Below are 23,635 nucleotides of genomic sequence, written 5' to 3'. Positions count from 1 at the left end.
GAGACCGTGGCGGAGGCGGAAGGGAAAGAGTGCCCCACGGCCCAGGCCCGCCCGCGGATCGGTGGGCCCCGATCGCAGGCCAGGCCACCGTGAGGGCAGCCCCCGGGGCCAGATCGGCCCGCGCCCCCCCCAGGATCCCAGAGCCCGCCCGCGCCGCCTTGTCCCGCCGGTAAGGTAGGTGGTTTAATTTACGCCGGCGGGACAGGCATTTTAGCGGCGGGACTTCGGCCCATCCGGGCTGGAGAATCGAGCGGGGGGGCCCGCCAATCGGCGTGGCGCGATACCCGCCCCCGCCAAATATCCGGTGGTGGAGACTTCGGCAACCGGCGGGGGTGGGATTCACGCCAGCCCCCGGCGATTCTCTGACCCGGGGTGCCCCCCGGTGACCTGGCCCGCGATCAGGGCCCACCGATCCGCGGGCGGGCCTGTGACGTGGGGGCACTCTTTCCCTCCGCGCTGGCTGCTGTCAACTTCCGCCATGGCCAGCGCGGAGAACCCCGCTGCGAATGCGTTGGGATGACGCCAGCACACGCTGGCACTCCTGTGCATGCACCAACTCGCGGTGGCAGGCGGAGGCCCTTCGCCGCCGGCTGGCACGGCACCAACCCAACCGCCGCCGGCCTAGCCCCTGAAGGTGCGGAGGATTCTGCACCTTCCACACGGCCCGACACCAGAGTGGTTCACGCCACTCCCCGGCGCCGGTACGGTCCGCCCCGCCGGGTAGAGGAGAATCCCGCCCCCTGTCTTTGTGAAACAATCCAGGGTGCTGGTTCTGTTGTTCTGTTTCTCACAAACAGTCAGCACAGGCTGCTGGGATTGTACACAGCTGTCAGGGTGAAGTTTAAACTTTGCTTGCAATTCTATTGGGTGAAGTTTGAGCATTGCTTGCGATTCTATTGGATAAGTTTAAACATAGCAGCTTCAGGGATTGGATCGCGTCCAACTGGGAAAGGCTATTTATTTATTAAAGTTGTATATGTGCTGAGTTTGTGCCTTTGTTCTGTGGAAGGATCTTGGTAGCTATCCAGGTCTTATCTCTCACGTACATGAATGCAAGCATGTAGAAAATAAAACCGTCTTTTGGATAGTTGATGTGTCTGCTGCTCTTTGTACTGAGTTGAGCCACAGAAAAAAAGCCCACGTGGAATCCGACTCAATACACAGGCCTTGAAACTGCTCCTCCAGTCGGGCGATGGCAAAATCGCGAAGTACGATTGGGTGGAGAATCGGTTTTGATGCCAAAATCGCAGTGTGCCGGTTTCACGCCAAATCGCAATTCTCCGATGCCTCAACAGTGGAGTTCATGCATTCTACTCTGCACGTACAGTAAACTCTATTCGCATATCATGAGTGGGCTGTGGGGTCGGGCTGGATGGGCACGGAACGCCATTGCCACGGCCGGAAAGGCAGCCATGCGGCCGCGCATGCCGCTGACTGCCCACTGTGAGCTTAGGGCCACGGGTCATATAGGTGTCCCGCAGGCCATCCAGTGCCCCCTGGCCCCAGCCGACCCATCAGCTGTATGGGCGCGCTCCAGCACAACCAGTGCCATCCTGTTGGCTGGGGTGAGTGTGTGTGGGGAGTGAAGTGTGTGTGTGCTGCTGCAGCTTGTCAGCCTCCCCAGTGTCAATCATGAATCCAGCGAATTCGGCACCGTTTTTCATTGGAATTGATTGCGTTCCACGCGGTACCAGTGCTAGCCATTGTCAAGAGTGAGTTTTGTTTTTAATGAGGACGGTGAAGGCAGACAGTGCAGCTTAACATAAATTTCTGGACTCACCACATTAGAATGTTGATACCCGATTGGAGGATCTGGCCTACCATTGGACAATCCTACCACACAGTAAATCACAACAGTCTTCAAAGAAAGAGAACCGTCTCTCCGTGAATGGAAACAATTCAAAGGACTGCGTTTGAGAACTTGAGAATGAGGTGTGAAATAACTGCTTCTCTCACTTTGCCTGACTTGCTGTTAATGGGGACATGTTGATCTTCTCATCCTGAGTCCAGCAGCTTTGACACAATGGAATGATGTTTTGGTAGAGTTTGCTGGGGAGTGTACCCCCCTCCCCATTCTTAACAGATGATGGTGGAGAATGAAGTAGCTTAAAGCTGAAGAACAACTTGTTCTCTGATCCTTGATTTGTTGTAGGAAGTGACAATCTCGGTGCGCAGATTAAAATTCCACAATACTGTGTATTAATCGTTTCCAAAACGAATTTGATTCAGTTTCACATGGAACGCCATCACTGGGGCTTCAGATATGTGGGGATTCAGGATAAATTTTGGCAATGAATATGAAATTGACTGAAGCTTGGGACACAGTGGGTAACTGTTGAAGGAATTAAGCTGGAGTTCGGTGGGAATATTGATTGAGATGCCTTCGTGCTTAGTGTTGGGGCAGCTACTGTTTCTAATTAAAATCAGTGGCCTGGAACTACACGGCGTGACGGCTCATAAGGCCGCGCAGCTCCCCCCCACCCGACCGGAACACCCGACCGCAACACCCGACTGGATGGCTGGCCGTCGCTCAGCCCCGAGGTTCGAGTCACGCGATGTGGAGGCGCTCCTGGACGCGGTGGAGCAGAGGAGGGACGCCCTGTATCCCGGGCACGGCCGCAGAGTTGCCCCACGCCACAGCCGGCGTCTGTGGAGGGAAGTGGCAGAGGCCGTCACCGCTGTGGCCCTGACACCACGGACAGGCACCCAGTGCCACAAGAAGGTGAACGACCTCATCAGAGCAGGCAGGGTGAGCCTCCCCCATATCCCCCCTCCCCATAACCCCCCCTCCCCATATCCCCCCTCCCCATATCCCCCCTCCCCCATATCCCCCCTCCCCCATATCCCCCCTCCCCCATATCCCCCCCTCCCCCATATCCCCCCTCCCCCATATCCCCCTCCCCCATATCCCCCATATCCCCCCTCCCCCATATCCCCCAAATCCCCCCTCCCCCATATCCCCCTCCCCCATATTCCCCCTCCCCCATATCCCCCCTCCCCCATATCCCCCCTCCCCCATATCCCCCATATCCCCCCTCCCCCATATCCCCCCTTCCCCATATCCCCCATATCCCCCCCTCCCCCATATCCCCCATATCCCCCCTCCCCCATATCCCCCCTCCCCCATATCCCCAAGTGAATCCAGCCCTAACCTTAACCTCTGCAATGCACGCGCAACCGATGGCGTGCATTCATATACCTGCCTAACACTGTTGCCTTTTACCCCTGCCACCACCCTCCCCCCCCCCCCCCCACAGGAGAAGCGCGCACACAACAATAGGGAGCATGTGAGGACTGGAGGAGGGCCCGCTGATGAGAGGCCACTGACCGTACATGAGGAAAGGGCCCTGGAACTGGCTGGCGGACCTGAGGACCGGGAGGTTGCTGATGCAGAGGTCGGGGGCCCACCAGCAAGTGAGCCACCGACAGCCCGTCCCCATATCCCCCCTCCCCTATATCCCCCTCCCCCGTATCACCTGATCACTGCCTGATGTCTAACCATGCATGCTTCATTGTGTATCGCAGGACCAAACGTCCAGGCACCCATCCCCGCAGATGCACACCGCCCGCAGGATGCCCCTCGGAGACCACAGGAGACGGAGAGACCCGCACCCTCCAGCATGCGACGCCCGCAGGATGCCCCTCGCACACCACGGGAGACGGAGAGACCCGGACCCTCCAGCATGCGACGCCCGCAGGATGCCCCTCGCACACCACGGGAGACGGAGAGACCCGCACCCTCCAGCATGCGACGCCCGCAGGATGCCCCTCGCACACCACGGGAGACGGAGAGACCCGGACCCTCCAGCATGCGACGCCCACAGGATGCCCCTCGCACACCACGGGAGACGGAGAGACCCGGACCCTCCAGCATGCGACGCCCGCAGGATGCCCCTCGCACACCACGGGAGACGGAGAGACCCGGACCCTCCAGCATGCGACGCCCGCAGGATGCCCCTCGCACACCACGGGAGACGGAGAGACCTGGAGCAACAGGGAGACGACACCCCCGTCACGTGCGGGAGCGACCACCCAGCGATGAGGGGGGCAGCCACAGGCCCCCGTCACATCCGAGCCAAGACATCACTACCCAGGACACCACTACCCAGGACACCACTACCCAGGACACCACTACCCAGGACACCCCTACCCAGGACACCCCTACCCGGGACACCCCTACCCGGGACAGCACTACCCAGGACACCCCTACCCGGGAAGACTAAATATCGGACAGTGACTCAGAGTGGATGGGTGGAGACGAACCCCCACCCCAAAGTGCCATGGAGTCAGAGGGGGACGAAGAGCACGACACAACGCCACTGCTGTCACCAACACCCTCCGCCATCGCAGAAACACTCACCACGGTTGGGCACTTTAGTGATGGGGCGTCTGGTACACTCACTGGTGCGCACAACACAGCCGTCCCGGTACAGCAGGTGGAGGTAGGAGCAGCAGAGGGACCGGGCGTTCGGAGGGCAGCCCAGGCCAAGCGAACATCTGCCGCCCAGATGGATCCCGGGTTCCTGCAGTTACCACACCCACACATAGATCCGATGCAACCACCGACCTGGATACGAGCGAAGAGGGTGACGGGCAGCTTGTGGCGGCTGCGGTCGCAGGTGGAGGAGCCCACCCACGTCCAGGAGCTGGGAGTGGTCCCGGTCATGCGTGCCACCCAGGCTGACACCGCACGGGTGGCGTCCGCGGTGGAGGCAATGGTTGCGACGGTGTCAGACATGGGGAACGGTTTGCGAGGCCTGGGGCCTTCCGTGCAGGCGGCGTCTGTGGCCCAGGAAATGGCTGCCCTCTCACAGGAGGCCATGAGCCAGTGCCAGCGCCAGATGGCAGAGGCGCTCAACGCCATAGCCCAGTCTCTGCAGGCCATGGCCCAGTCTCAGCAGGCCATGGCCCAGTCTCTGCAGGCCATGGCCCAGTCTCTGCAGGCCATGGCCCAGTCTCAGCAGGCCATCGCTGAGGGCATCGGCGCCAGTGGCCATGTGCGAGCCGGCGTCGCACTGTCACAGACAGGGTTGGCCAACACCCTGGGCTCCATGGCTGCAAACCTGCAGACCCCTGTCGATACCAGCAATGGCCTCCAGGACTGGCAGTGCCAGATGTCGGGGGGGCGTCGGATGGCCAGTCCGTTCGCATCCCCCACCCATGTAGAGGCCTGGGGGCCATCGGGCACCCCGAGGGAGGAGGAGGTGGTGTGGTCCGTCCCGGCTCCCTCTGTAGGGGAGGTCCCGGTACACCGCGACACCTCGGACTCCCCCCCTTCCGTCCCAGGTGCATCGGGTGGGCAACGGGCAGGACAGGCTGGCAGCTCGCCATCCCAGTCGCCCGGGCCGCAGCCTGGCCCATCTAGGCCAGGACGCCCCAGGAAACGGCCGCCAAAGGGATCCAGTGTCAGAGGGCAGGAATCACAGGAGTCCACCTCCAGTTCTGCTGTACCGTCTGGGGAACCACGTAGACGTAGTCAAAGGGCCCGTAAGGCCAAACAATTAGACACTGAGTAAGTTGGCACGGGTGCAGGGCACAGATGAGTTTTAGGGGCTAGGGCACGTGCATGAACTCCTTTGGTTATTAAAGTCAATGTTACACCTACCGAAGCTGCCTTTGTGCTCTGTCCAAAGTGTGCGGGCGTGTCATGTACGTTGAGCGCAAGTGTGTGTGTGAGGGGTGGTCTTACCTCAGCCCCAGGTGAGTCTGCCCCCTTCCCCCTGGGCCGCCATCAACATCCCCCGGGCAGAGGACGGGACCATGCGCTGCAGTGTCACAGCCGCATGCAGGGATGGTCCGGGTGGATGGTGGTACTGTGGCCATGGGTCAGACATAGTCCAACGATGTAGAGCCAGGAGCTCATCGCAGGGCGGGTTGTCATCATCCTCCATGGCCTGCAATAGACACGCGTCCACCCGCAACTGTGTGAGCCCGGCCCGTTGTGCCGCCGATGGATCGGCAATGGGGGGGGGGGTGGTGTGCATGCGGGTGGGGTGGGTGGGGTTGGGGAGGGGGGTGAGGGTGCTGGGTGGGTGGATGGGTGGGGGGTGTGGGTGGTCGGCTGTTGCCATGGTGTGCGGTCTGTGGCCATACTACCCGATTCCCACGCTCATCTAGTCAGTGAAGCGGGCGTCTATCAGTCTGTCCCGTGCCCGCTGGGCCAGCCGGTAACGGTGGACAGCCACCCGCCTGTGTCTACCCCGTCTGCCCTGACCATTGCCCCCATCCCCCTCATCTGGGAAGGACTGTGCCTCTTCCTGCTGCTCCTCCACTCCGCCCTCCTCTGCCTGCGGCACATCGCCCCTCTGCTGGGCTATGTTGTGCAGGACGCAGCACACCACAATGATGCGGCCGACCCTATCTGACCGATACTGGAGGGCGCCCCCAGAGAGGTCCAGGAACCTGAAACGCATCTTCAGCACGCCAAAGTACCTCTCGATCACTCCCCTTGTCGCTACATGGGCATCATTGTAGCGGTTCTCCGCCTCATTGCGTGGCCTCCGTATAGGCGTCATCAGCCACGATCGCAATGGGTAGCCCCTGTCGCCCAGCAACCAGCCCCTCAGCCGGGGATGGCGTCCCTTGTACATGCCGGGGATGGATGACCGCGACAACACGAATGAGTCGTGTACACTGCCTGGGTGACGGGCGCAGACGTGCAGGATCATCATGCGGTGGTCGCAGACCACCTGTACGTTCATCGAATAGGTCCCCTTCCTATTAGTGAACACGGCCCTGTTATCTGCAGGTGGCCGCACGGCGACGTGCATCCCATCGATCGCGCCCTGGACCATGGGGAACCCGGCCACGGCAGAGAAGCCCACGGCCCGGGCATCTTGACTGGCCCGGTCCACGGGGAAGCGGATGTAGCGGTGCGCCATGGCATAAAGGGCATCTGTCACTGCCCGGATGCACCGGTGCACCGATGTCTGCGATATGCCGGACAGGTCCCCACTCGGTGCCTGGAATGACCCCGTTGCATAAAAGTTCAGGGCCACCGTAACCTTGACGGACACGGGGAGAGGGTGTCCCCCGCCAGTGCCACGCGGTGACAGGTGTGCCAGCAGGTGGCAGATGTGTGCCACGGTTTCCCGGCTCATCCGGAGTCTCCTCCTGCATTCCCGGTCCGTGAGGTCCTGGTATGACTGCCGGGGCCGGTACACACAGGGCGCCCTCGGGTGCCTCCGTTGCCGTGGGGCCGCGACGTCCTCCTCCCCCTCCTCGTCCTGTCGGTCAGGTGTCCCTCCAGCCTGGGCGGCTGCCGCCTGCCCCTCTGCGGCAGCCTGCGCCGCCTCTCTGGCACGCTCCTCCTCCTCCTCCTCTTCCACCTCCTCATCCAGGGCAACATAGGCATGAGCGGCTGCCACCACGGCGGCCAACATCGCTGGATGATCTGAAAACATGACGGCCTGGTGGGGGGGGAGGGGAACGACGACATGTCATCATTGCCCATATCCCCTCCTCCCCCCAGCCAGGTGGCATGGGCCGCATGGGTCCAACTGTTGGAGGCTGGCACCTGGCCAGGTGGACCAACTCATTTGCCCTCCCGTCACCCTCCTCGGCACGGACCCCCTCCCCAACCTCCACCCCGGCACGGACCCCCCCCAACCCCCAACCTCCACCCCAGCACGGACCCCCTCCCCAACCTCCACCCCAGCACGGACCCCCTCTCCAACCTCCACCCCAGCACGGACCCCCCCCCCCAACCTCCACCCCAGCACGGACCCCCTCCCCAACCTCCACCCCGGCACGGACCCCCCCCAACCTCCACCCCAGCACGGACCCCCTCCCCAACCTCCATCCCAGCACGGATCCCCCCAACCCCCAACCTCCACCCCGGCACGGACCCAACCCCCAACCTCCACCCCAGCACGGACCCCCTCACCAACCTCCACCCCAGCATGGACCCCCTCCCCAACCTCCACCCCAGCACGAACCCCCTCCCCAACCTCCACCCCAGCACGGACCCCCTCCCCAACCTCCACCCCAGCACGGACCCCCTCCCCAACCTCCACCCCAGCACGGACCCCCCCCAACCCCCAACCTCCACCCCGCCACGGACCCAACCCCCAACCTCCACCCCAGCACGGACCCCCCCTAACCTCCACCCCAGCACGGACCCCCCCCAACCCCCAACCTCCACCCCGGCACGGACCCCCCGCCCAACCTCCACCCCGGCACGGACCCCCCCCCAACCTCCACCCCGGCACGGACCCCCTCCCGGCACTCCCCCGGAGCCCAGCCTACTCTAACCACCACCCCCCCCCCCGCCGCACACACACACAAGCCGAGACACACCTCTCCTCACGCAATCAGCCTGCGGCCACGCCATTTCCTGCCCAGAGCCAACCCCCCAGGCCGTCACTCACCTCCTCGCTGGTCGGCGTGAGCCTGGAGCACCGGGTCACGCCGATGAAAAGGAGGTTTGATTCACGTCGACGTGAACGACCATCACGTCGACGGGACTTCGGCCCATCCGGGAGGGAGAATATCGGCAGGCCGAAAATCGGCTGCCTTGCGCAGACCCGTGACATTCTCCGCGGCAGCGGCGCCATTAACGCCCCGCCGACTTTTCTCCCTTCGGAGACTTCGGCGGGGGCGGGGGCGGGATTCACGGCGTCCAACGGCCATTCTCCGACCCTCTGGGGGGTCGGAGAATGACGCCCCTGATCTTCAGCGAAGCAATTCTACAGAGGCTTAGGAAAATGCCAATGCCAGTGACACAAGGAAGAACTCTGTGCCTCAATAAGCCTTGTGGCAATGTCGTCTAAGGGCACGTCAACAACTGGAGACTTGTGCTTGTGAAGGTACACGGATTAGATGATGTGAAAAGAAAGATTTGCGTTCATATACTGTCTTTCACAATCCCGAATGTCCCAAAACCCTGTGCAACCCATATTAAAAAATATTTATTCACTGTTGCAATGTAGGAAACATGGCAATCAATTTGTGCACAGCAAGCTCCCACAAGCAGCAATGTTATTAATGGCCAGGTTAATTGTTTTCGCACCCCTGATTGAAAGATGAATGTTGACCAGGTTAGGAAGAGAACTCCCCTGCTCTTCTTCAAAATGCTGCCGTTGGATCTTTTACATGCAACTGAGAGGGTTTGGTTTAATATCTGACTAAAGACGGTGCCATGAACAATGCAGCACTCCCTCAGTACTGCGCTTGTGTGTCAGCCTGGATTATGTGCTACCACTAGAGGGTGTTCCAACTCACAGGAAGGTGGCCATTTCGTTCAGAGGATACCAAACGTTCCTGCTTGCTCAGCCAAGGGAATATTCAGCCGCCACCACTTGCGGAAACTCGGAAGTCACATGCAGTGTGGACAATAGCAAACCTCATTGAGGAAGAGCAACAGGCGGCGTGAGAAACCATTCCCATAGCGGAAAACCATTATCAAAAGAATGAACACACATCCTGCACGGTCATTGCATTCTATACAGACTTTATTCAACACACTTTATTCTGTAATTAAATCAGAAATGAACTTCAAAAGCTTCAGAAATAAACGTGTGCTGTGAAAAATTTGGATCTGCATTCAAACAACCAAAATGTACACATTAAAACATTCTGTGCCATTCTCTTTACCCTTGAATAGCTGATCTTTGTGAGTCATTGGAAGTAAATATTTGGTCTCTTCATGCTACTGAAGTTGCTGCCTTAAAGAGTGATGGAGGCAGAGACCCTCATAACATTTAAGACGTATTTAGATGTGCCCTTGTGACGCCAAGACATACAAGGCCAAGGGCCAAGTGCTGGAAAATGGGACTAAAATAGTTGTTTTTGACCGGTGCCGATGCGATGGGCTGAAGGGCCTGTTCTGTGCTGTATGACTCTATGGGTGTACATTAAGGCCAGAATAAATATATCATTGAGCACCACATGTTGGTGTCATTGAGTCTCGCCGGCTTTTTTCTGACATCGGCTGCTGGGACCATGCATTAGATTGTTCTCTTCCTGTACGTGATGAATTTGGATTTCCTAAGTACAGCACATGGAGAAATACCGGGACATGCCCACTCGGGATCCCGCCCAATCATCCCATTAACTTCAACGGACGCATTGGGGGGGGTCCACAGTTCCCTTACAAACCATGCAAGCCTGCTGGCTGGATTGTTCATGCATTATACCCAAGTAATTCAATATGTCCAGGGAATTGGCTCTAACAACAGCAGTCATGACTGTCACCTGGAGCTAGGTTCTAAATGGCAACCCAATGATCCAACACGTTCATCACCCGACATCATATTGCTTTTGGCTGTTTGGGCAAATTCACTTCCTATTTGGGGATCTGAATAGAAGCGACGAACTCAATTTCTATTTTTCCTTTCAACTTATTTTTTTTCTTCAATTTATTATAGCAAATCCCGCACCCAGACATTACTAAAATCCAGTAAATTACTTTGCTATTCAACTGCTCAATGCTTCATGTATGAGAGAATCTACATAAATATCAGTGTTCCTCATCCATGTATCCCAGAAAACCTTTAAAACACTTCTATTCCCTGGTATAACATGCCCAATAGAGATTACACTGCATTTTATTACAGGGCAACAATTTACAGACGACATTAGTGCAATTTTTGTGGGATTAGTAAACTAGACATCTGGATTAATAATCGTGCGAATATGGGGCGGGATTCTCCGACACCCCGTCGAGTGGGAGAATCGCCGGAGGCCGGCGAGAATCCCGCCCCCGCCGTCCTCCCACCCCAGAAAATTGCCCCGGCGTGAGTTGCGCCGCCCGCCTCGGAGAATGGCGGGGTCCGGCGCGACTCAATGGGCGCTGGCGCTGACCGAATTCTCCGGCCCGCGATGGGCCAAAGTCCAGCCCGGCTGTAGCCGGTCCCGCTGGCGTAAATTAGAGTAGGTCCCTTACTGGCGGGACATGGCGGCGCGGGCATGCTCCGGGGTTCTTGGGGCGATCTGGCCCCGGGAGGTGCCCCCACGGTGGCCTGACCCGCGATGGGGGCCCACCGATCCGCGGGCGGGCCTGTGACGTGGGGGCACTCTATCCTTCCGCACCGGAGGCCGTGGTCCTCCGCCATTCCCGGTGTGGAAGCAAATCCCTCTGCGCATGCGTGGGGATAACGCCAGCACGCGCTGGCGCTCCCGCCAAGCCCCTTTCCCGCCGGCCGGCGGGCGCCAACCACTCCGGGGCGGGCCTAGCCCCTGAAGGTGCGGAGGATTCCGCATCTTTGGGGCGGCCCGACTCCGGAGTGGTTCACACCACTCCGTCCCGCCGGGACCCCCCACCCCTCCGGGTACGGGAGAATCCCACCCATGACTTTGAGTTTTGCCATGAAACTTGAGAATCATGAACTCTGTTTGAAAATAACATATGTAAATTTGAAGAATAGACAGCAGTAAAAGTGACCAGGAAAGCGGTTGGACCCAATTGGCTCACTAATGGCCCTGAGGAAACGTTTCACCCACTCTGACTAATACCTGACTCTAGCACCTTACCCCCGTTTATATGCTCGCTGAAGTGAACTATCAAAGGCTACCAGGAGGGGACTATAAATCCTGGACTTACCAGCGACACACTCACAAACCGAGAACGAATATTGGAAAGGAATGAAAGGCTCTTCGAATTCAGAAAATTTTTAGCCCAGAGTTGGCCTCACAGCAAAAAGCTGGATACACGTGCCCAGTAAATGTGGCTTCAAATGTATACACATGTGTCAGTGTGTCAGTGACCTGGTAAAATGACAAAGTGCCCGCGTCATAGTCTAGCTGAACCCGGATCCGGCTGATAGAGCGCTTCAACGGTAGGTGTATAACCTTATCATTATGATGGGCTGACAAAGTACTGATGCAGAAATACAAGCACCAGGCCTTTGTGGTTTTGCGAAGATCAGAACTGCTACCCGTCTTTTGTATGCCCCCATACGCAATCCCTACTCCCCACCAGTTGCCATTAGTTTCCACATCCCAGGTGTGGCGCCCACAGAAGAAACTCTGAATGCAGAGGACTTGAGAATGCGTTTGAAACCTCAATGGATTACTCGAGTAGGGCTGTTCCTGATGTCTGTGCATCACTGATTGCAGGTCATCAGACAGAATCAGGTGCTTGTTGGCGGTCTTCAGATCGAGGGTCAACCGAGGGAATTCCTCTAGAAAGAAAGAAATGGTATCTATCATTTTACTGACAGACAGCTGCAGAGTAAGCCTGACAACATTTTTCCAGGTGGATTGCCACAGAACGTCTAACACCGCATACTAAACATGTTACATGCACATCCATCAAACTGAATCCATGGCATTTAGTGTCTGTGTTGGGAAGGTGGTAGTTTGGTGGTAATGTCACTGGATTAAACATAGGAAATAGGCGCAAGAGTAGGCCATTCGGCCCTTCAAGCCTGCACCGCCATTCAATATGATCATGGCTGATCATGCAAATCCAGTATCCCACTTCCGCTTTCTCTCCATACCCCTTGATCCCGTTAGCCGCAAGGGGCCACGTCCAGCTCCCTCTTGAATATATCCAATGAACTGGCCCCCGCAGCTTTCGAGAATTCCACAAGTTCACAACTCTGAGAGAAGAAGTTCTTCCTTATCACTGATCCAAAGGCCCAGGCTAATGTTCTGAGGACAAGGGTTCAAATCCCACCATGGGTGGCTGATGGACTTAAAATTAAATGAATAAATCTGGAATTGAAAGATAGCCTGAGGAACGGTGACATGAAACCATTGTTGATTGTTGTAAAAACCCATCCGGTTCACTTGTATCCTTTAGGGAAGAGAATCTGCCATCCTTGGTAGCACAGTGGTTAGCGCTGTTGCTTCACTGCGCTAGGGTCCCGGGTTCGACTCCCGGCTTGGGTCACTGTCTGTGTGGAGTCTGCACGGTCTCCCCGTGTCTGCGTGGGTTTCCTCCGGGTGCTCCGGTTTCCTCCCACAAATCCTGACAGATGTGCTTGTTAGGTGAATTGGACATTCTGAATTCTCCCTCGGTGTACCCGAAAAGGCGCCGGAGTGTGGCGACTGGGGCATTTTCTCAGTAACTTCATGGCAGTAAGCCTACTTGTGACACTAATAAAGATTATTATTATTATTACCCGGTCTGTCCTACAAGTGACTAGAGGTCCACGGCAATGTTGCCGACTCTCTGAAATGGCTCAGCAAGCCATTCAGTTCAATTAGGGATGGGGGCCCATTGATGCCCATATCCCACGAAAAAATAAATAAATTACTTAAGTATTGCTTAGATGGTGATAGATTGGGAAATGTTGATGGACAAAGGAATCTGGGTGTCCTTGTTCACAAGTCACTGAAAGCAAACACAATAAACATTACTGGTCTGGAAGAAGGAATTGAAGACACTGTTGCTAAGTATGCAGATGATACAAAGATCTGTAGAGGGACAGGTAGCGTTGAGGAAGTAGGCGGGCTGCAGAAGGACTTGGACAGGCTAGGAGAGTGGGCAAAGAAGTGGCAGATGAAATACAATGTGATAAAGTGTGAGGTTATGCACTTTGGAAAGAGGAATGGAGGCATAGTCTATTTTCTAAATGGGGAAAGACTTAGGAAATCAGAAGCACAAAGGGACTTGGGAGTCCTTGATCACGATTCATTCACAAGGTTAATGTGCAGGTTCAGTCGGCAGTTAAGAAGGCAAATGCAATGTTAGCATTCATGTCGAGAGGGCTAGAATACAAGACCAGGGATGTACATCTGAGGCTGTATAAGGCTCTGGTCAGACCCCATTTGGAGTACTGTGAGCAGTTTTGGGCCCTGAATCTAAGGAAGGATGTGCTGGCCTTGGAAAGGGTCCAGAGGAGATTCACAAGAATGATGCCTGGAATGAAGAACTTGTCGTATGAGGAACTGTTGAGGACTCTGGTTCTGTACTCGGAGTTTAGAAGGATGAGGAGGGATCTTATTGAAACTTACAGGATACTGCGAGGCCTGGATAAAGTGACTTGGAGAGGATGTTTCCATTTGTCGGAAAAAACTAGAAGCAGACGACACAATCTCAGCCTAAAGGGACGATACTTTAAAACAGAGATGAGGAGGAATTTCCTCAGCCAGAGGGTGGTAAATCTGTGGAACTCTTTGCCGCAGAAGGCTATGGAGGCCAAATCACTGAGTGTCTTTAAGACAGAGATAGATAGGTTCTTGATTAATAAGGGCATCAGGGGTTATTGGGAGAAGGCAGGAGAATGGGGATGAGAAAAATATCAGCCATGATTGAAGACGGAGCCGACTCGATGGGTCGAGTGGCCTAATTCTGATTCTATGTCTTATGGTCTTTTGGAGGAATGGTTGGCCAAAAGGAAGTTGTTCAAAGTTGTTGCAGTAAAGGCCAATGTATCATTTACCTTCTTAATTGCTTATTGTCGTTCGGTTCATTTCAATATGTCGGCGCCCGATTCTCAGGAGGCCCCGAAACGAATGAGCAAACCTGGGAGATCTTGCCATGGTGCCATTTAGCAGTGGTCCACACAAATATGGACCAGGTGTAATGGCACCTGGGGAAGTCTCCCAGGCCGTCGGAGGCCTAGGGTAGTCGGCTCAGGGCAGGGTGGTACCTCGGCACTCCTGTTGGCACCGGGCACCTTGGCACTGCCAGGGTTTCAGAGTGACACTACCACGCTGGCAGGAGCATTGCCAGAGTGTGTTATTGAAAATATGGAAAGATGTGTCATTTGAAACATGGAAGTCTGGCAATATCTGGTCTGCGAGAAACATGAGAGGATACGGGGAAATATCCCACAAAGGGTTAACAGCAGCTGCCAGTGAAGGATTGTAAAATGCAGATATCCTTGGTCAAGCAGGCTTAGCAAACAAGACAAACAGGATTTTGAATGAAGCTAAAAATAATGGCTCACACCTTCATTGAAAGTAACTATCTTAGTTAGCAGCTGGAAAAGAATGGATGAGGATTGGATAGGGTGGACAGTGAGAGCCTTTTTCCTCAGCTTTAAATTGAGGGGAGATAGATATAGGACAGATGTCAGAGGTAGATTCTTTACTCAGAGAGTAGTAAGGGTGTGGAATGCCCTGCCTGCAACACTAAGGGCATTCAAATGGTCATTGAATAGACATATGGACAATAAGGGAATAGTGTAGATGGGCTTTAGAGTGGTTTCACAGGTCGGCGCAACATCGAGGGCCGAAGGGTCTGTACTGCGCTGTAATGTTCTATGTTATATGTTCAGTTGAATTTGGTGAGAATTCTAGGTGTGAAAATTTGCTCATACCAGGTAAATTAAAGAAAACTGGAGACTATCAGTCTACGAGAAACATAATTCAAAGCCAAAATCAAAGTCAAAATTGAGCTGCGGACACAATTGGAAAATAAAACTATAGAATTGACACGAATTAAAAGTAACACCTCTTGAAGTCAAAGCATTTTGAACATCACAAAGGAAACAATCAGATCTATGAGATGAAGTCATGTCAAAAGAATACTTAGTTGGATTAGAAGGTTTAGATCAAAGATACTTTTTACAATCAAAGTGAAAAATTTTACTTTACAATAACGTCATAAAAACTAGATAACTGTTAGAAAGAGAATATAAACCTAGAGACCAGGGCAACCAGATCTCAGAGGGAGAGAGAGAGAAGCAGAGAAGGAACAAGCAGTTAAAGTCAGATTACAGTCAGCTCGGCCATGGGAAAGAGACAGGGCAAAGCAGCCGAGCTAAAATAGCTAATACATCTAAGGAAGACTAGAATTTAAAGAGTAGGCAGAGTCAGCTCAGAGTCAGCTCAGAGACAGCCAGCAGTGCTAGCTCTCATAGCTCGGTACATGGGAAAGATAGGACACAGCAACCGAGCTCATCAGCGAATACATCTAAAGAAGACCAGACTTTAAAGAAGATTGATTGTCAAGTTGGGCCTGAAGGTCCCTTCAACCAACTAGAAGGGTCCAGAAGCAAGATCTTTTTTACCTTTCTGTAAAGACAGTAATTGCAGCTTTTAAAATAAAATATATAATAATAAAATAACTTAATTTAACCTGAAATAGTGGTTATTCCAAAGTCTACTTTACTTACTTAGCAATGCGGGACCCAGGATCGATGCTACTAAGTGGTAAGTAGATTAAATCTTCGGTGAAGGTATGGGTTATACCGGGGGATAACTTGAAAACAGAGTTTGACCTGAATAGCACCCACTGAAGCTTGCATCGGAGTCAGGGAGTGAGAATCCCTGATCACCATTAAGAATGTCGGCCCTTTTTGGTATAGTGGGAATTCTAGGAATAGTGGTGAGTTTTCAAAAACAAGTGTCAGCCAGGCAGTGCCAAGGTGCCCGGGTGCCAGGTTCCCCGTGCCAGGGTGTGGCCTGTGGGTGCCCTTACCTTAAGAGGTGGGGTGAGGGGAAGCTCAAGGTCTCCCTAAGAGGTAAGTTGGGGCATTGGGGGTATCCGGAAGCTGCTGTGGGGTGTTGGAGGGGGGCTGAGATCAGGGCAGCATTTAACAATGGTGCCCTCATCTCGTCCTGTACCGACGACCTCATTGTGTTGTGGAACACTACTTCAGCCATCCTAAAAAGGCAACACAAAGAACATCACCAGGAGTGTTGAAGTCAGATTTAGAAAGAAGGTTTTTAGACAAAAGTTACCCATTGGCTTAGATGCCTGTATAAGAGGCAATTTGTAGGAATAGATAGTGTATGAACAATGCGTGTGATTTTATAACCTAAGAATTACTAATATCAGAAAGGACACAAAATGGCTGTTAGCTGAACTAGCCACATTCCTGAGGATGGGGTTGGCGTGGCGTTCCACAAAGACCACAGTATAGCTTTTACTTAAACAAAGCTATGATTTTATTTACATTACTAAACTGGCTTTCGATACTTAGTCCTTTGGAATACAGAATTGATCAATAACATCTAACCACACGCACCTACTGCTACTCTTACTACAGGTATAAACTTCTCGCACTATCTGCTGTGATGACCTTCACTAGCTAGCTCCCGCAGACCCTCCTCCCCTCAGGTCTAGCATCACTGCTTCATATAGTTGTATCTGCACCTCCCTCTCATGGCTACTCTTCACACTACATTAACCCTTGTAATGCTGATAGTTATGATAATACCTCAGTGTTGTCTGGGATGGTGTGTGTTGGAAGTGAAGTGTGTATATGCGGTTGCAGCTTGTCGCCCGCCCCAGTGTCAATCGTGAATCCGGTGAATCCCGCACCGTTTATCATTGGAATCGATTGTGTCCCACATGGCACCGGTGCTAGCCCCTTAACAGTTGCTGAATTTGTTCAGGTGCAGAACCAGGGGCGACATTCTCCGACCCCCCGCCGGGTCGGAGAATCGCCGGGGGCTGGCGTGAATCCCGCCCCCGCCTGTTGCCGAAGTCTCCGGCAACGGAGATTCGGCGGGGGCGGGAATCGCGCCGCGCCGGTTGGCGGGCCCCCCCCCCCCCGCTCGATTCTCCGGCCCGAATGGGCCGAAGTCCCGCCGATAAACTGCCTGTCCCGCCGGCGTAAATTGAACCACCTACCTTACCGGCGGGACAAGGCGGCGCGGGCGGGCTCCGGGGTCCTGGGGGGGACGCGGGGCGATCTGGCCCCGGGGGGTGCCCCCACGGTGGCCTGGCCCACGATCAGGGCCCACCGATCCGCAGGCAGGCCTGTGCCGTGGGGGCACTCTTTCCCCTCCGCCTCCGCCACGGTCTCCACCATGGCGGAGGTGGAAGAGACTCCCTCCACTGCGCATGCACGGGAAACTGTCAGCAGCCGCTGACGCTCCCGCGCATGCGCCGCCCGGAGATGTCATTTCCGCGCCAGCTGGCGGGGCGGAAATTTCTCCGGCGCCGGCCTAGCCCCTCAATGTTGGGGCTCGGCCCCCAAAGATGCGGAGCATTCCGCACCTTTGGGGCGAGGCGATGCCCGTCTGATTGGCGCCGTTTTTGGAGAACTTCGCCCCAGTTTTCTGCCCTGGAAGACCACGAATCCTTCCCCGGCGTCAACACTTAGGGCGCGATTCTCCGAAATCTTCACGACGGCACGATTGCGAGCCAGACCCCATCGGAGGCCTCCCCGGTGAAGGAGCGCTTTTCCCCGCCCCACAGGCAGCCCCCCGACCCTTCGCGCAGAGTTACCGCCGGCAGCGACCAGGGGTGAACAGCGCCGGCGGGACTCTGCCGTTTCCGCGCAGCCGCGCGGCCCATCCGGGCCGGAGAATCAGTGGTCCGGCCGCGGACAGCGTCCCGCAACCGGTGCTGCGCCAAACGCGCCGGCGCAAATTGCACCGATTCTCCGCACCTCGGAGAATGACATGCCGCCGTCAGGGCGGCGTGGGCAGTTGCGGTGATTCTCCGGCCCGGCGCGGGGCTGGGAGAATCGCTCCCTCTCTCTCAGATATGGAGAATCTAGCCAATTCTCTTCCTTGTAAATACGTTTAAAATCCCATAGCTCGTCAAGAACATTGCTCCTTTGGCCCCCACCTACGTGAGCCAGTCAGCACCTCTGATCCTGGCGCTCACCGAGCCCACTGAGTCCGGGCAGGCTTCGGAGAGGCTATGTTTTCAGTAAATAAATATCGGGAGCAATTTAATGGAAAAACTTCATGGTGTCATTTTGGACGCGATTGGTGGGTGTTATAACCTACCTGCTTACCATTGGCTGGGGACTAATGACAATCCCACAATCCTGTGGGAGTATGAGCTTCCCCAATGAGGGGGGCAGAGAAATCATTAGCAGACTCCCTGTATAAATGTAGCTGGCCAGTTTGGAACCAGCAGGAAGGAGTGAGCAGCAAGGAAGTTGCTGTTGTATATATATTTATGTGATTGTAAATAAATGTTATTCCTTTGTATCCTTAAAACTCGTGCTGAATTCTTCGTGGGCCTCACAAAAGTGGGGTATTTCTCAACAACCACGTTAGCGAGATCGCAGCCCCAATTTACCGGCACCTGGTGCGGGAAATAAGACCCGATGAGCTTATCACCATTACTGGCTCCCTCGCCGTCTTGTCGCTAACAAGGAGGAGCTGCTTTTAAGCGATTCCTCACCACTCACTCCAGCTTCACGTTTTTAAAAGGGAGTACTAAACAACGCTCGCGTGATTTCTCGCTGGCGAGCTAGTTAATTCCCGGGAGGCCGTCACATTCAACTTCAATCTCGTTAATGTAATGGTAATTAATGCAGATCGGGGTTAATGGTATGGTCGCCATATTTGGCCGCGATCCGGAACTTGTCATCAGCAACGGGTCGGTTAGACAGGTGCGAATCTCGATTTAGGCCTTTTCCGCTATTTAACCGACACGCCCAGATCCGTGCCGGGCACAACGCGATGGATAAATCGCACCCATTGTCTTCTTTGGCGAGAATTTATGGTATGTTTTTGATGTAAGTGCTTCCTTTATACGCCATCGGATTCTCATTTTGATAACTGTTATTTTTAATCTGCATCAGATATATAAAGTGGGGTCGGTGAGGTCTTCGAGACGAGGAGCCAAGTGTAAGGTCAGGGAACACATTAGGACCCATAAATAAATGCAGAACCTCAGCCTGAAATCTCATCAGTACTGCCTGTCGTTCTAGTGTGCAGCAGTTATAGTTTCAAGTTTTCAACATCACCCAGACAATTCTATAGAAAACAGGTTGATAAGCAAGCCAACTGGTGGCTTTTACAAATCAGAAGCTTAGCAAAGAAAGAGTTAATAATTCGAAAGTTCAATGTCTTTTGTCATGTAGGAGTTGGTGAGGAGTTCATGTTGTGCAAACTCAATTGTTCACTCCAGTTATGTGTAATTCTAATCACCTGACGTTTCAATCCACCCACACTGAAACCATAGGCATTCCTCTTCACCTTTAATTCAAAATGACAGGTTAATTCTTTCAGTTCTTCTATTTATCTGCAGGGGTATTGCATGTTCTAAGAGTTTACAAATCATTAAAGTATTAAGCATCTGGCTAACTGCCTAACTCACTGGCAACAAAACCCCAATGCATTAATTGCACGTGGATAGGAGGCAACCTGTCACCTTTTAGGACCTGTTTCCCCTGCGTTCAATTAGAACCCGGCTGATTTGTATCTTACCTCCATCGATCCACCTTGATTGTGTATCCCTTCAGGCCCTTACCTAACAAAAATCTAAGAACCTCAAGGCGCAATTCTCCAGCCCTTCCAAGTCGGCAGGAACTTTCAGTCACCCTGGAGATGGCCCCTGCCTCAGGTTCCCCGATGGGGGCATGGGCGAGGATGGGGAAGATCCCATCAGCTGCTGATGCCAAGCTCCCTCTGCCACGATGGGAAGTGTTGGTTCCAGATCCCTTTGTGTTCCCTTCACCCTTTGTGTGAAGGAGCATTTTCTCTAAATGCTTGTTCTGATTTTAAGGTTTATTGTTGTTTTTTTTAATTTAGAGGACCCAATTATTCTTTGTTAACCAATTGAGGAGGATTTTAGCATGGCCAATCCATTTTTGGGTTGTGGGAGTGAATTGGCACGGAGGACGGCACGGTAGCACAGTGGTTAGCACTGTTGCTTCACAGCTCCAGGGTCCCAGGCTCGATTCCCGACTTGGGTCACTGTCTGTGCAGAGTCTGTATGTTCTCCCCGTGGCTGCGTGGGTTTCCTCCGGGTGCTCCGGTTTCCTCCCGCAAGTCCCGAAAGACGTGCTGTTAGGTAACTTGGACATTCGGAATTCTCCCTCTGTGTACCCGAACAGGCGCCGGAATGTGGCGAGTGGGGGCTTTTCACAGTAACTTCATTGCAGTGTTAATGTCAGTCTACTTGTGACAATAAAGATTATCATAGAATGTGCAAATTCCACGCAGAGAGTGGCCCAGGGCCAGGATCGAACCTGGGACCTCAGCGCCATAGGCAGTAGTGCTAACCACTGCGCCACCGTGCCACCCGTTCTGATTTTAAGGTTAACCTAGCGGGGTAAATAATATTTCAACCCCATCAACTCCTTTAATCATCATAAACATAAACATTTCATTGAGATTGCCCCTTAGCTTTTCATATTCAAGCAGATCCAACTTGTTATTTGCAGACTGTCCTCATAACGTTACTCTTTTAGGTCCTGGTATTGTTACGGAGATGAAGTGGGTTGAACAAGATAGCCTCAGCTTTATTCCATGATAACAGTTTTACATTAACTTCCTGTTTGCATGGCCAAGTATTACTGCAGCTGAGAGCTAATCATCACAGTTAAAGGAACGCGACATGGTTTAATCATCTCCCAGCACTCAGAGGGCCTTCCAGGTTGATAAACAAAGTGCAGAACTTTGACAGTGTTGACTGCATCTTAAATGTGACCGGTGAACAATTGTATTTAAGCATTTTTATTAGTTTTTTTTTCAACCTGCAATGTTTACATTCTGGAGTAAGAGCATTTGCCAAATCGTGAGATCTGAAACAATTTGTGTGGATTTGCACCCACCCCAATTGGGGCCGGGGGTGGGGGGGAGCAATGTGTCTCATTGTAAAATAAAAAGGCAGTAAAGTAGAATTACCCCTTCCCCACTTGAGTTTCTTTCAGAAATATAAACCCACCTTTTGATTCTCCGAATGAATTTTTCACTCCGTTAGATTTCAAGTTGCTAAGCCATTGCCTGGCTACTATCACCTTTTGTGCTTTTGTTGAGAACCTGGGTCTGATTTCTATTGGGCGGCTGGTCTTGATGGCAGTTGCCGCTGCAAGTGAGGAATAGAACAAGATAATTCAGATTAACAGAGTGCACAGGGACTACAAGCAGATCTTGTTGCACAGTAATGGTGGCCCTCCTTGGCCCAGAAGCTCAAGATTCAAGTGCAACTTCAGTATCTGAGGGCCACTGAAGGTGCATTAATAACATGGGCAAACAGATTGGTTACCAGCCGCATCCTTCCGGAAGCCTGATGTAAGGCGGTAAGGGTGAAAGGGTTTGGTCGGCCATACTGCATAAGTTAATGACAAATCACAGCATTACTTTGCCAAGGATAATCATGGACCAATCTAATGGAAGTACATGGTCCCCAACGCTGTCTTAGGGAATGGTACATGGAATAGGAGAAAGAGGAAGGAAACTACAGCCAGTGGTAAGTGTGGGTTCAGCAGACTGTGACAAAAGTGTGGAAAGAAGAGTAGCAATGACACTGTGAGAACTACAGATAGAGACACAGGCAGTGTGAGTACAACAGACTGAGACACAGACTGTGTGGCAACAACAGACTGTGACACAGACAGTGTGGGAACAATAGACTGTGACACAGACAGTGTGGGAACAACAGACTGTGACACAGACAGTGTGGGGAAAACAGACTAACACAGACAGTGCGGGGACAACAGACTGTGGCACAGAAAGTGTGGGGAAAACAGACTGTAACACAGACAGTGCGGGGACAACAGACCCAACAGACTGTGACACAGACAGTGTGGGGCAACAGACTGAGACACAGACACTGTGGGGACAACAGAGTGTGACACAGACAGTGTGGGGACACCAGACTGTAACACAGAGAGTGCGGGGACAACAGACTGGGACAGACACAAAGTGAGGACAACAGACTGGGACAGACACAAAGTGAGTACAATAAACTGTGACACAGACAGTGTGGGGACAACAGACTGTAACACAGACAATGCGGGAACAACAGACTGCGACACAGACAGTGGGGGACAACAGACTGTGACACAGACAGTGTGGGGCAACAGACTGAGACACAGACAGTGTGGGGACAACAGAGTGTGACACAGACAGTGTGGGGACAACAGACTGTAACGCAGACAGTACGGGGACAACAGACTGCGACACAGACAGTGGGGGACAACAGACTGTGACACAGACAGTGCGGCAACAACAGACTGAGACACAGACAGTGCGGGGACAACAGACTGAGACACAGACAGTGCGGGGACAACAGACTGTGACAGACACTGTGGTGGTATGTATTAGGGGTAATACGGTACACCACGTGTCGACAGGCTATTGGTGGAGGGATGCCAGGTCCTGATAGGATCTGCCACTTACTGGACTCCACCCAGAAATGCCGGTATAGGAACCCAGTTTTTCCCTCCATTTCCCTCAGCAGCTGCATTCTGTAACCACGCTGCTGTGGATAAAGTTCTGCTTAATAAATTGTAGCACCGTCAATATGATGCGAGGCAGGTTGAGGTAAAGTCAATTGAAGGCTTTATTAAGCAGAACTTTATCCACAGCAGCGTGGTTACAGAATGCACTGCTGAGGGAAATAGTGGGAAAAACTGGGTTCTTATACCGGCATTTCTGGGTGGAGTCCAGTAGGTGGCAGATCCTATCAGGACCTGGCATCCCTCCACCAATAGCCTGTCGACACATGATGTACCGTATTACCCCTAATACATACCACCACAGACACAAAGTGAGTACAACAGACTGTGACACAGACAGTGTGGGGACAACAGACTGAGATACAGACTGTGTGGGGACAACAGACTGAGACACAGACAGTGCGGGGACAACAGACTGAGACACAGACAGTGCGGGGACAACAGACTGTGACAGGCACAAAGTGAGTACAACAGAATGTGACATGGACAGTGTGGGGACAACAGACTGAGATACAGACTGTGTGGGGACAACAGACTGAGACACAGACAGTGCGGGGACAACAGACTGAGACACAGACAGTGCGGGGACAACTGACTGTGACAGACACAAAGTGAGTACAACAGCATGTGACATGGACAGT

The 23,635-nt window shown here is 53.6% G+C and overlaps 1 protein-coding gene across 1 annotated transcript in view; it reads right to left on the bottom strand.

Annotated features, from left to right (window-relative positions):
- Positions 1–9,442: 9,442 nt before the first annotated feature.
- LOC140427660 (E3 ubiquitin/ISG15 ligase TRIM25-like) overlaps positions 9,443–23,635 on the bottom strand; it is a 53,716-nt gene continuing 39,523 nt past the window's right edge. The window contains exons 7-8 of the mRNA XM_072513131.1: positions 21,479–21,619; positions 9,443–12,122 (exon numbers count right to left, since the gene is read on the bottom strand). Coding sequence (XP_072369232.1) covers positions 11,602–12,122; positions 21,479–21,619 — 662 coding nt within the window. The 3' untranslated portion in view covers positions 9,443–11,601. The remainder of the gene's footprint in view (positions 12,123–21,478; positions 21,620–23,635) is intronic.

Source organism: Scyliorhinus torazame, chromosome 8, assembly GCF_047496885.1.
Source record: "Scyliorhinus torazame isolate Kashiwa2021f chromosome 8, sScyTor2.1, whole genome shotgun sequence".
NCBI lineage: Eukaryota > Metazoa > Chordata > Chondrichthyes > Carcharhiniformes > Scyliorhinidae > Scyliorhinus > Scyliorhinus torazame.
This window is presented reverse-complemented; position numbering and strand designations above follow the sequence as displayed.